At 38.4% G+C, this 17,124-nt stretch overlaps 1 protein-coding gene across 10 annotated transcripts in view; it reads right to left on the bottom strand.

Moving 5' to 3' along the window:
- Positions 1 to 17,124, bottom strand: part of LOC119647833 (neural-cadherin) — a 1,165,868-nt gene that overhangs the window by 42,967 nt on the left and 1,105,777 nt on the right. For 8 of the 10 annotated variants that reach the window (XM_038049090.1, XM_038049081.1, XM_038049108.1 and 5 more), the window contains one exon: positions 6,371 to 6,612. In XM_038049090.1, the coding sequence (XP_037905018.1) occupies positions 6,371 to 6,612 (242 nt within the window). Of the gene's footprint in view, positions 1 to 5,081; positions 5,321 to 6,370; positions 6,613 to 17,124 lie in introns of all 10 variants that reach the window. The other 2 variants (XM_038049099.1, XM_038049114.1) reach the window with 1 other exon arrangement.

Raw genomic sequence — 17,124 nt, 5'->3', positions numbered from 1 at the left:
CTAGTTTTCATATTTCAGACAGTTGATAAAAAAGATTACACTATTTTCTATTACTTTCGCAGAATTTCGGACAAAGCAAGAAATTCCTTAATTACAAGTTATGTTAATTGATACCGCAGTAATACGTTCCTTGAAGTGGGTTAGAGTACTTGTAGTGTCCGGGGACAATCTGATGGAAGAATTCATTTAATAATATGCAATATTCCCTCGTTTTCTCCCGTCTTAACACCGCTTAGCTTTCCCAATCTAGTCAATTTACCAACTCCCATCTCTAGATTTCATAACTTTCCACATTTAACTTTTAAAATGATTAATTTTATTTATTTTACAGGAAAACGTAATAACTTTCCCGTAAACTCAACAAGGGGTGCTGAACGGGATTCCAGGTAAACAATAGCGCGTAGGTGTGATTTACCGCGCTATACTCCCCTCTCACTCCAAGTGAATGACAACCATATATTATTGGTGATAGTCAGTAATAATATAATAATAATCTTCAGAAACGATTTGCATTATATAATTCAACTTTTTATTTTTTAGAATTCTGAATTTTTCTGGAGGAAACAAGTTCTCAGTTAATTTCAGTCTTTAAACGTTTTTTTTTTTCGTATTCGCTTTTGTTGGTTGATATTGAATTTATTTTGCTTTCTACATAATTTTTATGTTTCTTTAATTTTTTTTTTATTTATATTTCTTGAATTTTTTTTAGAATTGTCATAATTTCGGGAGATGCCGGATTTCACCAAGTACTAGCACTAAATGCGAAGCATTTAGGCTCGGACGATCCTACCTACTTAAAAGATAAAGAGGTGCTGGTGGTGGTGGCCGGTGGTAGGTTAGTGGGAGAATTCTTCAAGAACTCCCCGCCACAACGAGCATATATGTATGCAGAATGGTGAATTTTTGCATGGTTTGAACCAGACTGTGTGAGAGTCCCAGGACATCAAGGGAAGCGGTAACGGATTTAGGTACAATACCATTAGCTGACAATTTTACGGGAATTGCAACCATTTTCTCGAGACGCCAAATTTCTTTGGTTTCCCGAGCCAGCGACTCATAGTTCACCTTCTTCTCCACGTATTTCCGCTAAATGTTGCTATTATGAGGGATAGCAATATCAATAATATACGCGGAGCGACTCGTCTTGTCAATTAGCTATTATTATTTACGTATGTATTTGACTTTCTTTTTATCTTCACACCTTGAGTTATTGTTTTCCTTCATTTTAATTTTATTTTATAATTCTCCAATTTTTGTTTTTTGTTTTTTGATATTGGTTCAAACAGAATATAATGAATTCTAGATAAATTTCTTTTGTTTTGAGGACTATCTTTTTTCCTCCTTCTTTTAAACCCTGCAAAACTACCATTGATCGTCGTGGACTCTTCTTCTCGATCGCGCGACTCGGGTCCATAGTTTTACGGCCCCATGGCTGCCATATTTTTTAGGGTTTTTGGGATAGCTCTTCCCTCTTGGTCGTCTTCGGCTACTCAGGATGGCCTTCAGACTTTCGCAATCACATTTATGTCATTACATGATTCACTTCTAGAATGTAACAATATGCTAGGCTTTATTCCAAATCGCATTGTGGTATTTGACCTAAGTACTCATATACGGCTAAGTGAACTGGTCACGAGTGAGATTTTATCTGTGGCATTCCGTTACAACAGCTGTAACAATTGTAAATGCTACCATTTTCTGCGTGACACTTCTAGAGTTTAGCGTTTTGAGGTAACTTAGCCCAAAATTAACGACAATCCAAATGAAATTAACAATTTTCTAATTCGAATTAACGGTTTATACCAAAATCACGATTTTCCAACTACCATTAACATTTTTCCAAATCATTAAAAAAAACAATGTATAAAAAGTGGGAATATACCCACCTTTTTTGCATAGTTTTTGCTATGAAAACCCATTATTTTAATTCAGAAAACCGCCAATTTCATCTAGAATGTCGTTAGCTAGAGGTGAAAATGCTATAAATCCCATTTTATTTCCGATTTAAATAGAAGAGTATGGATTTCAGTAAATATTCTTTAATTTGACGACTTCTTTTACCACTTCGCTTCTCTAGTCACGGGGCATCCTCCAATAAAGCGACGCCAAGACCGCGCCTCACTGATATTGCACTATTGGACGAGAACTCACACATAATGGAGTGGGAAACTAGATAGCGTCGATGCCCTTTTTCTCAATAATTTAGGAAGAATCGTACGAGTCAACTCCACACACACAGTAGATAATGTTGTTGGTTTATCTTGCAGATATAAACTTCTAATGATCCGGAATTTTAATATAATAATTTGATCATTCCAGACTTCTTTTGTTTTGGGCGCTTTGGTTCCGAATCGTACTTCAATGTCTATGTTTCGTTACCGGTTGAAGCATTGTTTAAATAATTACGCTCAATTTCAACATGCTCCAAAAGGTGTTCTATTATCAACAGAGAACATTATTTGCAGCTTCAGATCGGTTATTTTCGTGGTGTGTATGGGGGCAATCTAAAGGTTAAGTGTCTACGAAAACATCTAAACATTCTTCCGAAGATTACGCCATAACATGACAAAAGAATAGAATAGAACTTCTGCAAACTTGCGTAAAACGGTTGGATCAAAGAAATGCTCTCTGATATACCGTCTAAATCGAACGTCGTTGATTGACAATCTGGTAGTGCATTTTCAAAACAATGGACTGTTATGCAGGTCGTTGATTGTCACCCTTTTATTTGTTGTTGTTTTACCAAAAACATGATAGAAAGAATTCCCTTTGTGTGGGGGGAGCGGAAAAAACGGTAAGTTGATGTGTTTACCGAAGCATCGTTAAAAACACTCAGAATCTTTGTTTTACACAAAACCCTATTAAAATCGATTTACTGTCAGTCAGTCATAGGCACTTTTGTCAGAAACACTTGTACCAATTGACACCAAATTTGGTGGGAAGGTGGAAACTGTGAACACATGCAGTGGGCTACATTTTTCTACGTTGAATTCAAGGCGAGTCTTCACACATGCAAAAAGGGGGCACAAAATTTATTTTCACCGAATATAATAATGTGGAGCGTCATATGAGAGGTCACGTTAAATACTTTTCAAAGCTATTCTGTTCTGACATCTAATGCTTAATGGGGAGTATCGGGACTAAAAAGTGGTAGTTTCTTTCACGGACCCACTCTCACCACCGAAAAATCTGAAAAAAATTACGAAGCTGCCATTATATGGTGCCTAGGATCCTCCGTACCGACATCTTCTCAAATAAACTTAATAATTATATATTACTCCCATTTTTGGAAAATGACGGCAAAACCCACCTTATGTTCATCCCACAACCATAAAAGCAGGAATATAATTGTTATAATATAAAGCACGATCTTATCAAATTTTATGGAAATCGCACCAACCAAGTTAGGAAAAATCAAAGTTGTCCCTTGAGTTTCCACTAACCAATAACGTGCAAACAATCCAATTTACCGGGTAGCGATCAGCAGGGGAATTTGAAGTTGTCCTTTGGACATGCATAACAACAGAGACGCTGACAGGGGCCTCGACAGGTATCATTACCTAATGACTATTTGCCTTCGCTTGTATAATGCGTCCACCTCTCGCACGGGTGGAGAGTTACAAAATATAGAGAAAATTTCGGCTTTATAAACGGGTAGCTCCATAAGAAATGAATATTCATAGAAACCAGTTGATATGAAAGAAATTCACGAGGTCGTATTGAGAGGCCAGATAGTTCCAAACGATTCAACGGAATGCTAAGCAATTACTTAGATTAAGCAGCAAACAGGGCCACTGATTCAAAGCGTAAGCGTCAGCTTTCCTTACCCATTATCTCCATTTATTATCCATGGAACTTCTTTTCATATTCATTATTAGTGCTTCATTTCCGAGTAGTAACTCTTTACCAGGAGACAAAGTGCGAAATTGAAGAGAACAACACTTATCCACTGAACAAGGCACGAATAGAGAATCAGCCATTCCACCTGCACCGCTATCATGCGTTGATATTGCGTGATATGAGGTAGTCCAAGGCAAAAAAATAGTAAACTCATGAGAGAGATTCACTTCAAACAAATTTGAAATGAAATGAACCGCCTCTCAGCGAACGAGCGCACTAGATTTTCAATCTATTATAGATTAAAGCCCATTGGTTTCACTTAATAGTTATCTAAATTGATCACCATATTATGTATGTCTTACAAGGATCTACTTGTGCTGTCTTTGTCCAATTTAAACAAACCTTGTTGAAGCTTCCTTTGCCCAATTGAACAAACCCAGCACAGTAAACAAAGAAAGGTAACGTTTAATGAATAAAGGCAACATCAATGCAGAAATCGAACAAAGCATGGCAAACGTAAACGAATCCTTTCACTATTTTGGGTAGAGAGTCATAGTCCACATCGGAATTATTGCAGTAACAAAGTCAAGAGCAACTTAAAGGACTCTGTACTGATTCCCAATAAAAGGGTTGATAGAAACAACCTCTGAACAATATTTGAATGGTACCAAAAGAGGATACATCAATTTGCGTTTTAATTGCAGCAACTTATAATTGAACTTCTAAGCATCTTGTAAATATTAAGCTCTCATAACTTTGTGGGAATTGCTTGAATTGTCGAAATACTCCTCCCTTAGGGCTTGAGCAATCGAAGTAATGGAACGCAATCATGCAGAACTTAAAGCGCCTCTTGGCACTTGGTACGTCCTTGTACGTTAGGGAATACTGGTGCAGATGAACCGGAAACGACGTTCAAAGGTTTCTAACGCCTAAGGGTTATGAGGAGAATGTTTTGTAATACATATATTGGGGGATACTTGACGGATTTAGAATGGATTAGTTGAAATGGAGTAAATTTGAATAACGGTAATTACTCACCTGATAAACTTTTACTGGAAATTTTCTGAATTAAATTTAAGATGAGATAACTGGTGATTATGTACAAAGATCTTATAAATTAAGGACAACAGATTATAACTAAAATATCCTTACCTGCTTTTTCGCGATAACATCTGGCTATTGATATATTGAAACTTACATTTACGCTAGTATCTACGGATGCACATGTATATTATACTTACGAATTAGAGTGCTTGTGCACAGGACTAGAGCAATAATAAAATCACGCGATGGTGTCAGTACGCCGGAAGCTAACAATTCCAACTCGCAATGCATCCCAGTTAATCCTATTGGACAGATACATTCGTACTTTCGCGGGGGATTATAATCATGACATCTGCCACCATTTTGGCATGGAAATCGTAGACATTCATTGTCATTTACACACTGGCTACCCGACATTTTATAACCAGCAGGACATCTATAAAATTGCACATATTTTTGGAGGTTTCAGAAAATTTCAGAAAAAAAAAATCAAAAACGGGATAATGGGAAAACAAAAATAGGTGGGCGTAAGGAGCTTGGATTTTAGTAGTTTGGTATTCCATTGGGGTTGAGAACTCCTAGGAGAAATAAAGTAGAAGGAATTTATGGAAATTTAAAGTCCTAAAAGAGCAGCACTTCAGCAGCCCATTTTTGATGAAAAAGGATACCCTAAAGTATTCTTACCATCCAGACGGAAATATAATACTCAATTAGCTTTGGATGTCATGTTTCCAAGTAACATTTCAAAGGTTTTCAGGTACATTTAAAAGTTCAACACTTTCAATTGATTTAGCAAATTTCTTCCCCTGTTTCATCAATAAATGTCAACGGAAAAATATCTTTCTAGGGACTTAGGTACTGGAAAAAGTAGGTAGAAAAATCTTCAAATGGTTTTCCTCAAGTAGTATTGAGTGGGATGTACTAAAAGCAATTGAATGTATGGATCTCCGTTCTGTGGAGATTTTGAACCATCAGAAGGTCGAAAGTGTTTATGGGAAACATTTTAATACTTTCCGAATATTTTCAAGTTAAACGTCTCCATTTACATACATACATCAATATAACGACAGAAGTCCATTTCACCGGAAAAGTTTATTCTGAAGCATTTGAACTCGAGGACTAATAAAATGTTGCTTTTGAATATTTTATATGTTGGTGGGTTTTCATGTAGCTGGGGTAGTTCAATATTTAGTATAATGTAGGCACCATGGAAACCTCATGTTGGAAGACCAAGGAGGTGGTTTAGGTTAGTATCGGTTAGATAGTTCAAACACGTTCTACATACCTTGTCACACTTTCACAAAGGCTACAGGATATTATTTCAACTGCAAAGTGATACCATGCAAGCATACTTATGTATATGAACTCCTTATACATATGTATATTAAACAAGGCAATATAACTTCATGCAAATATAGTATATTAATTCTTAATTCTAAAGTGAAAACGTTAGCCACTACTTAGAAACAAAGTATCAAATGCTCACTCAGTATGATTAGTAGGCAAACAAGAATCGCTGCAAGCGCTCCCATGCTCAATTTCAAAGTTTGTCCTTCCTGAATTAGTTCGCAATTCTCGCCCCAGAAACCATCCGGACATATGCAACGGTAGCGCAATCTTGGTTCCAAGTTAATGCAGGTTGCACCATTCAAACACGGCAAATCCAAACACTCATTGCGATCCATGCACCCTTTACCGTCCGGTGACATTATTCGTCCTTCGCCGCAACTAAATATTGCACAAGAATGAATGAATTTTTCAGTGAACAAGTTCATCTTTTATTTGTGATTTTTCAGTCCATTCAAATTTTACTACTGATTTTGTTTGCAAGATGCCTAGAAGGATAATTTTGAATATATGGGAGCAAAAATTCAATTTATGTATGTATGGCCGAATAATTTTTGTTTTGTAAATGCCTTCGAGGGCGAACTAGTTTAAGGAAATCTGTTCGGGTGATGCAAACACAAACCCATGAATAATGTAAAACACAAGAGAAAAAAGGCCAAAAAAGCGTCACTCGCACAAACAATAACTCCTTTTTAGAATCAAATCAAAATTCAAAAGTAATATGTAAGAAAGAGTTCCCTAAAGATTTTGAAGTTTTGCGGGAGGAAACTGTCAAATCGACCGGTAGACTATTCATCTGGCTTTGAGATAAATTTCTAGAAAGTTTATTTAGATAGACGAATTACCAACTCAAGAAATAAACCAAAAGAAAATTGGTGGTTCAGAATTTTTAACGCACTATGTGGTCAGGTTTTTGATAGTCCCAGATGATTAAATATACACAATACCCTTGCTGCTGAATTTTGTACGCTCTATGCCGGCAAACTAACCAATATTTGATGACCCTCTGTTTTATTTCTTACTGAAAAGTTTGGACTTTTCTTCATCTGCTCTGCAGTCGGCTCAAAGTTGCACTGAGTAGGTCGAATAGTCTTTAAGGGCAGGGAGCATTAATATTAGCGGGCATACCTAGTATCAAAATTGTTTTTTGCTGATCCCAAAAGGGCGCACAGAGCTGCACAGAGGCCTAGCGAGAAAAAATCTACAATATTCCGAACCGCTGGACCGAACGGATTGTGGTATAAGTGAATACGTGTTATAAGGTCGCAACGAAAACTCCGAACAGTAAAAGTACCGCGAATTTTGGAGTGACACGATTCAAATTTAACGAAAGATCGACGGAAGCTCACGCTATGATCTGAAAGGCTTATAAGTAACAAATTATATCACGTATTAGGGCTTTTGAGAGGCACAAGAAATTTAAAGATGGCCACGAAAAAATTTAAGACGAAGACAGTACTGGACGACTTGACGGCGACTTCGTAGAAAGTTGGTCATATTTTGAACTCTTGTTGCTGATGCTGCATTTTGCTAAAACTTCATCGAGATAGAAGAGTCAATCATGCGAAAAATCTGCGCAGCATTGCTGCTCAAAGCTTTAACGAACGATTTAAAGATACACTGTGTGGCAGGGTCCAGAAAAATGCGATAACTTTTGTACAAAGAGCTACATTTTTTACACAGAGTTGTTACTGATGAGGAGCTGTGGTGTTACGAGTACGACCTCAAAACAAAGTGGTAGGGTTCTGAGTGGCATATCGACGATCCTCCAAACCCGGAAAAGGTTCGTATGAGCAGATCACATCTCGAAAGCGTGCTCATTATCTTTTTTCGATGCGAAGAGATAGTCCAAAGGGATTTTCGGCTTCCGGAAAGGCCGCGCACACGGGAGTGTTTCGCCATTTGAAGGATCGGGTTCGACTGACCTATCGAAAAATCTCTAACCATTGGACCTCCTATCACGACAAAACATCAAGTCCCTCGAGCTGCAAGGTTTTGGCCATCAACAAGAATGCAATAATGGTTCATCCTTCCTACAACATCAAGCAGGCTTACTCTACTTCTGTTCTCCTGGATGAAAAGGGACATGCAGGGGAGCGTTATGAGAGTGTGGCGAAGGTTCATAGAGCTTCGACGCAACTCTTGAAAAGCAGCGTTGAAAGCGATCTACTGGAACACTTGAAACGTGCTAATTAATATAACAAAACAATAAAGAAATTTCTTCGCTTATGGAAAGTTCGACTGCTTTTGGAAAGCACCCTGCATATGAGTGAATATAAGTGCCGTCCGATTCATGCTTGATACAGAATGGGAGGAAAGATTGAACAATATGACTCCAATAAAATTTGATTCAAAACAATAAAAGTCAGATACGTTTCGAATAGTTCTCGTATGCAATATATCACTTAGGTTTGACATGCTTCCTAGTTGTGCCAGAGGTAAAGAGCTAGGCGAAGAAACTACACTTGCAAATTCTAGGATACATTCTTTTGAGATATTAGAAAAAACGCTAGGAAGGAAAGTGAGCAGAGCAGCAAACCTAGGGCAAATAATAATAATCGTTGGCGCAACAATTCTTATTGGATCAGGGTCTTGAAGTGTGTTAGAGCACTTTATTTAAGACCGTAACGGTATACTACAGTACACTGTAGGAGGCAATGTGGGTAGCACCGCTCGGCCGAAATTATTACCCTGATTTGACTCAGGTACTCATTCACAGCTGAGTCGACTGGTGTCCGATGACAAATCACGATACAAATCCCACTGCCACCAGTGAGATTTGAACCGCGACCTTCCGTACGACAGTCTTGTGCTCTAATTACTCAGCTATCTGGACACAACAAAACCACTAAGCCCGATTAAATATATAACATCCATGTCCTATCCAAATTTATGAAAAAAAGCTTCTAATTGTAGTGAAACAACATCTTTTCTATGATGACTGCAGGACATGCCTCTGTAATTGTCATCTTTAGCTTGTTCAGAAGAAAAGGAGACTAGCTAGGGGATAAACTTCCCTTGGTGTATACTTTTACCATGAAAATTCCCCTTTTTCTTTAGCCTTTGTCCCGTTAACGGAAGGGGGTTGGTTCGTCGTGATCGGTTGTCCCATTTTGTTCTATCAGAGGTCTCAGAAGGATGCAGTCACAAGGCTTTAAAATCACCATCTAGCATATCAAGCTACCATCGTTTCGGTCGGCCTACCATCGTTTTCAATGGCAAGAAAGTTCCCTTCACATTATTAAAATAATACTAACGTCAACTTACTAGCACAGAGCATGTATTTCACCATTTTGGATTTCCTATTTTTGCATAGTGACTATTCCTTCTTACTTTCCTCCTAAGTTCGTTAAGAAAGTGATAGATTCTTGAGTGTTTGCCCAGAAAAAGTGAACCAGCCATTACTTTTTGTTAACGTCGAGTTTTTGATATCTTATTGATGATTCCGTATTTTTTATCTGACATTACAGGCGTTTGCAGTTTTGGCAATGCATTTTAGTTTTCTTCGGGATATTCCAAGAGCTTTGTACCCCGCCTCACTGGTCTGAGCTAGGTGGTTTTAGGGCAACGCAAATGTCGGCATAGTTAACTCTCACTGAATATAACATTTTAATCGGATGTCTCCGAGGGTACTCAGCAGAGAGTACAAACAACTATCACGATACTTCTTAACCTTATCTAAATCTTATCTGAAACCCTGCTCCCAGAATATAAGAGCCCGCTTTGCAGTAACTATCAGCAGAAAAACCTTTTATCGCTAAGCTTACCAGAATATAAAAGTGCCGCATTACATTAGGCAAAAGAGTACTCTCTAGCCCACTACCATTTTACTTTGCTCAGGCCCAAAATCTGCACCTGATGTGGTCGAAATTCTCGCTTAAGTTGAAGAAAGAGAGCATTTTTGAGACCCTGCATACCAAAATCCGAGATCGAATGCATACTAAACAAACACAGCCGCAAAGTTCGTCCTTATACGAAGTGGGAATAATGCTTCGTTAGAATTGTGGATTTTGAAACTTACAAGTCGCTACCCTACAAATGTCTTTGTCTTTCCGTCATTTGTGAATTCTTAACCCCTAACTCATACCAGAGTCACTATCTCGTGGGATAGATAGTTGCTGGCCTGTGTTAATAGCAAGTAATCAAAATTCATTGGATACAAAAATCCTTAACATATAATGTTAATAAATCTTCCATCAACACCTATATATACATTTAAAACACAACTACGGCTTATCTATAATATTAACCCAGCGGAAAGGATCAAACACAAATATTAGCCGGTAAACCTAGTCTAAATCCCAATGAAAGTCATCGAAAAGTAACAACATAATCCTCAGTATCCGCTTCGAGCGTCACATGGAGGAGACTGACACAACCGAAGGTAAAGTATTCGTTAGAAGGAGTTCACAAAGTTAGGATCCTAGTACCGCTTTTTACTTCGAATTTACGAGCTGATCGTAACTTGATAATCTCAGATCAATCTCGGAGGTGATGCCGCCACTTTATATGCACTCCTAGCTTAATAGTGAATCTCAGAGATTCTCAGTATATATTCCGATGTCCAGACTTTGCTATGTAGTAAAGTCTAAAATGAACTGTAAACTTGGCTTTTACAATAAACGCGTTATTGAACCAGGTGCTGAAGAACTTGAGGCATCAGACCTGTGCTCCAGGCACAGTGAGGAAGGATATACGAGCATCACATAAATTTGAAAACTCTTGAGGTACAAATGTTCTCTATAAAAGGTGCATAGAAAGTAGAAATCAAACATGGCACTTATACAAAAAACACGAAGGGAATATGGTATGAATGTTTTCCGATGCGTCTATCTGCAAGACACATGGGTATGGCGATCATCTCTCAGAGCTACACGTTACTGCTCCTCTTTTCTTTACCTATATGGCAATTCGGGAAATCTAATGATCGTTCAGATTTCGTAAAAGGGCGGCGGTCTTGAGTGGTGCCAAGATGGCGACATAGTCTTAGATACGTATGGCGCAGAGCAGTGAAGGAGGAAGGCAAACTCGTAAGGAAGTCCTGTGGGGAGCTGAGATACACTTCAGCGAACCATGAACGATGGGGTGAAGGCATTGTTGATGCCCCATTCAAAGATAACTAGTAACTGTATATGTATATGAAATAGTCGAAGGAGGGAACGACCAAGCAGAAAATAAACTCAACAAAAACAGTGCACTATCAACAAGCCCACGTAGCCCCCGTAGGTGGGCGACAATATCGCGGAAGACACCATAGCGATATAAACTGTTGTAAAGTGGATCTAAAAACGGCAAGAGACTAATACATTTACAATAAGTAAAAGAGCGATAAAAACAACAACGAGCGTTGCGAAGATAAGAAACAATGAAATACTGACCTTAAACGTAAAATTGTCATTTCCGAGCGTATCAGTAAAAGAAGCCCAACATTTTTTTGAAGAATACATGAGGCTTAACACTTGAAAACGTCGTGGAGTATATGTAGAATTTGAAACCAAAGGGCCGAAAAGGCGATAGATAATGAGAGAGGAATACACACTTGAGTACGAGCGCAAGATAAATTCTAATAGCATATGCCAGGCTCACTATGAGAATGAAAGGAGATAGAGGTTCGCACGAGATGGCGGTTGCTTTTGAAAATTTCTCCCTTCCATCAAAGAAAAGTAGGCAGACAGACAGCAACTCGTTTTGATTAGGTTTTACCTTGAATTGAATTTGAAATATCAACCCCCAGGCTTTGATGCTTTCAAGCGCTAGACGTAACGTAATGATGTCAACATTTCATTTACGCCAATGTTTCCTTCATATATTCCCTTTAACTACTAAATGTTCCTCAGTCATTCTCTTCAGGTATATTCGCCAAGTTGGAAGAGAAGCCAAAGCACGCACGATTTTCTTTGTTCTGCACATTTGCTCTTAATTGGGCTAGCAGACGGTATTTCTTCCTACGTTAACGCCAAACTGTCAAATGTTCCGAGATAGTAACAATTAGTTCTAAGAACTTACTATGGACATGATTAACACACTTGGATTACAGTTAGCTTCACCTTTCATTGATTTCTAGGAATTCTTTATTTGGAAATGGTGTACTGAATTCCCACCCACGGCATAAGGAGCAAATCTGTTGGTGAAGGGAATGTCCATTACCATCGTGTATTTACACATTTCTGTCAACATATTATTAGATAATTACGAAGGGAGTTGCAGATGGGGGAGACAACCATAACTAAATACACAAATATAAACAAAGCATGTCTTTTCTGACGAAAACCCTCAACCAGGGGTAATTTGGTGGTAATGTTATATGAGTTTTCGTTTTCAATTGGTTGTAGGTAGTGAAAACCCATGTGTTTCTGAATGAAAGCTCTTCTATTTATTTCAGAATTACTGCGAGATGATAAATTGAATGCGGAACTGACGAATGGCACTCCAATGGAATTCTGCCACTAAATCCCTAACATGTCATACGTCCATTCATCGCCAATCTTCCTTTGTCACAGTGTGTACATTATCACTTTCCGTCCCTTCCGTCCCTACCATCCTCATTCCTAAATATTGTCTTTCTCACTACGCACATAGTTTTTACCTATTTCTGACATTGATGTGCTTGTACGCATTCCATTCTGATTTTTTATGTTGGCTATTACTTTGCTTTTACACCCTTGGGGATGCATATTTGTCTATTCGATCATTTTGAATGTCCACTTGGACGGAATCCTTTTGTACCCTGTGAAACAAGGGTGGACTAGTTAGGGGTTATTTTGCATCATTAGTTGACATCAGTGACAGGCAGTGGATTGCTCCGGAATGTATGGATGCTATTTGATCCACTTAAAGGGATAAGGAGTCCCCTTGAATGCTGGCGAAGGGATCCTGATATATTTTAAAGTGGAAACGTGCAAGCTTTAATTTGGCCAAACCCTAAAGGGAACAAAGTGGTAGAAAAAAGCCAAATCATTAAAACTCGAGAAATCCTAGCTCCATAAATTCAAACTTTGTATCCAATTTTTCTTGAAAACGTACCCTCAAATGTTATTGTCTCCTCGTAAAAAATTTCAACAACTTTTCCTATTGTTGTTATAGAATGATCTTATATTTATGTACGTACTCTGATGTATGTATAAGCGACAATTGAAAACATATTTTTTTTCTTTTTTCGACTAGATTTATGGCTGACAACCAACTCGCTTGGGAAAGTATTCAATTTGTTAGACGAGCTCTGGTATATTTCAAATTTGTTTCCGGCCACAGCCCAGAAGCTTCTCATTTGGATGTATACGTAAGTCTGCACACACTATATTTTTCCCGATCCGTATAAGAGTCCTGCACGTCCTCTAGAACAATACACCCTGTATTATGTTGCCAGATAATAGACACACTTTTTTCGCTAAAACGAATTAGATTTATAATGGAATTTGACTGGCATTTTTAGCGGAGAATAAATTATTTGAGTGCGAAGGGGGACATTGACAACAATGGAGAAGGTTTACGGAAGTGGTGTTTTATTTTTAATCAACTTTTCAGCCCATCAGAAACTTAATTGAATGAAACTAAGCCCCTATGCACAAAACTGATGGATTTTGAGTTTAGAATACTTTTAGGACAGGGGAGATGCATCATTATTAGGGAACCGAGTCGGTACTCTCATATATAACAGGAAAATATCAACTGCGGAGTAAGACTTATATTTTTGTGCTAATAGGCAATATGGGAAATATTTCGCAGTTTTACCCGGGTAGATGATGATATGATGATCCCTTTTGGTAGGATTTAGGATGTCAAACATCCCCATAAGTTGTCGAATTTTAGCATCCCCTTTCACTCCAAACACGCATTTTGGAGAATCTTACCATCTCCGTGAACTATTCTCCACAATACGGAATTGGTCCGGCTGCATAACATTTCCATCAAAAGAATCTTCCTCTAATCAACTTGAAAACGGCGGCTTCAAAAAATCCGAAATATTCGAAGTTCTGGCTCGTTGCAGTGTACTTCCCATGTTAGGTAATATAATTTCAAGTTGATAGAAGTATTGAAGTAAAGGTCACCTCCAATTTCACATTGACTTGCAAACTGCAATTAGAATGCACTTTCTATTGGGGTTCGCCAAAAACTTCCCCAAAATGATTACCCATATTGTTCTAAGGATCTGTGGGGTGTTGATGTAGTCAATTCGGCTTTTGAACTATAGACCTGTGCAGCACAGCCTTTCACCTTACAGCGGAGCAAAGAGGCTGACCAATATCTAAAATATCAGCTGATATCTAGTAGCTACATATCGACAAACGCCAAGTAAGAAAGGAGTGATAGAAATGCGTTCCGAACAGAAGTAACTAAGAAAGAAAAAAGGACTCCTAAGCCAATTAGAAATTCGGAACTTGAAGCGTGCCTGAGTCGTCCAGTATCCCCTGGAAGTCGTTTAAAAGGATAAAGTGTCGATTGGAATCTAAATATTCCATACAACGTAAGTAGGGTTTTTGGCTAGGAACGATGTTGAAAAACGATCCAAGTTTGGTAATTATCTGAAACCCTGGAAACAAATATATTTTTTATGGATACTCCCTGCATAGCATATAACGTACCAAAAAAAGTCCACGATATAACCTCATTCCAGAAAAAATAATTAATTAGCTGTCAACTAAGTGGATATTGCGGTTTCAGTACTTCTAGGAAGCTTGGAAAGTTTCACAAATTTCGATGAAAACGACGAAGATGAAATCGTGGTGACTTCATAAAAACTCCTTCAAAGCAATTCCAAACTTTGCTGATGAAGAAAATGTTATCAGATATGTACATATATGCAAATTAATACCAACCCTCGCCATCAGTTTGGATTTAACGAAACTCATAATACTATTGAGCAGATCTACAAAATTGACATGGTCATATTACTAGAGATCGCCCGGTCATACAGCAAGGTACAACACGAAGGTTAAGCAAACCAAATATAAAAGGAACTGCCAAGGATCTGCTCTTACTTAAACCCATATCCCAAGTAAAGAACACATCTCAGAACCGTCATATGAGAACAGGAAACCACGAGGTAAAGACGAGAGTACTGCATTCCGGATGCTACGATCCCCAGATTTGTCTTCAAGAAGACACACTCGCTCTCGCTCATAATCATCAAGTGGTTGACAAATGACCACACATTGTCTTGGATTACGGACATTGATGGAAGATGGTTCGGTTTCGACCCGAACATACGTCATTTTATAGGCAACAGTGCCCGGTGAGTTGCGGCTTAAAAATATACTAAAAGGCTTCCCCTCTTGCCGGAAGAGGCGGCTAAAACCGATAAAAATTATATGAGCTAGCAATCTGCAAATTTTGAAACTTTATTTCTATCGAAACGTGAGCAATGTCTTCGATAAGGACTGACCGAACAGAACGAACTATGATTTGTTTCTGTAATGTGTGCATGCTCGTCGACAACGGTAGCGAGAATCTCAGAATTTGCGCTTTCTCCAACTTAAGTAGGAATTGAAACGATATAAACTGGACATTCTGGGCCTTAGCGAAGTAAAATGGTGGTACATACTCTGGAGAGTGTTCCTTTTCCTTTCGCGATAGAGTCTTCAACTCAAGATACACGTACTGAGAAGACTCGGTCGCCATCCGGAATAAATCTACTCTTTATAACTAGCTACATAATAACTGTTTACACCTAACTCCCAAGTGGTACTCTCCAAAGGATTCACTCGTCCAGGTAATCAGTCAATGCGTGACTACTCCATGCTGTCTGGCAGAATCAATCAGATCTTTGAAGAGCTAGAAAACATTTGTAGGTACCGAAACCGTGAAGTTTGGACAAAACCCTGCAGGAGGAGGAAAAACCGGGCCCAGATTGAAAATCGTGCAAACTACCCCTCCAAAATCGCATTTATCGCAGTTATTTTGAATCGTAGAGTAAGAAATTCAGAACCCCACATCAATTATTAACTTAGTAATCAATAATGTGCCAAGCACTTTTGGCAAATTACTTCTTGTATATATCAAGAATGGCAATTTTTCCACTACTTGAAAATATGCCAGAAAGTAAATCCAAGGAGTTTTCCAATAACAGGCCAATTTCCCTTCTATTCAATTTGGAAAAGTGTTCATGAACCATTGCCATAGTCCAAAATCAGCATCGGATTGGGATTCCAATATAGACATGGAGAAAAGCATACCAACTCTTTTCACGACCCTATGAACTTCAGCCTTGACATCAACAAAAAGCAGGTGCCCCTGAATTCCGTTTGGACGAGATTCACTGATCTACATGAATTCTATGTTTAGACCGATAATAAGTATCCTTCAAAACTGGTAGTAAGTGTCCTCGAATATAGGAGATAGGTTCTGGTATCTTATAACATCAGGAAATCGAAAGTAATATCCGGAACCGTTCGGTTACCGAATTTCGACATATGAGGCAATGGGAAAACACAATGAATGAATTTTCAATCTCCAGTTTACTAGAGCGCCTCCATCTCATTCAGCTAGTTACTAGTTGGACTGCAGGCTCACTTTATCCAGTCCTTAGAGCATTCAAATGCTTTCCAGTCGTTCAAACTATAGTGACCGTGCGCGAAACTTTTCAGTTACGTTTGGGACATTTTGACGGAGTCCTTGCTCTCAATGGGCAACTCAGTTTCCCTGGTAAAGAGGCAAGCGAAAGTTGATAGGTAATGCCTTTTCGGAGGCCGGGGGAACAAATTGGGATTCAGGGTCGATAGATCAGTTGCTGCTCTTCCAACATTTAACAGGAATAAACTGTTTAAACCCCTTCTCAATAAAATTATCTAAACTGTCATAGTCTAGGTAGATGAGTGTCTCGACCCTACGACGTATTGCATAAATAAAGCAATGGAAAGGATCTAAGATAATCTCCTTATTATTAAATCTGAGCTT

This window comes from Hermetia illucens, chromosome 1 (assembly GCF_905115235.1).
Source record: "Hermetia illucens chromosome 1, iHerIll2.2.curated.20191125, whole genome shotgun sequence".
Taxonomy (NCBI): Eukaryota; Metazoa; Arthropoda; class Insecta; order Diptera; family Stratiomyidae; genus Hermetia; species Hermetia illucens.
Note: the sequence above shows the minus strand (reverse complement) of the source record. Positions and strands in the feature narration are given on the sequence as shown.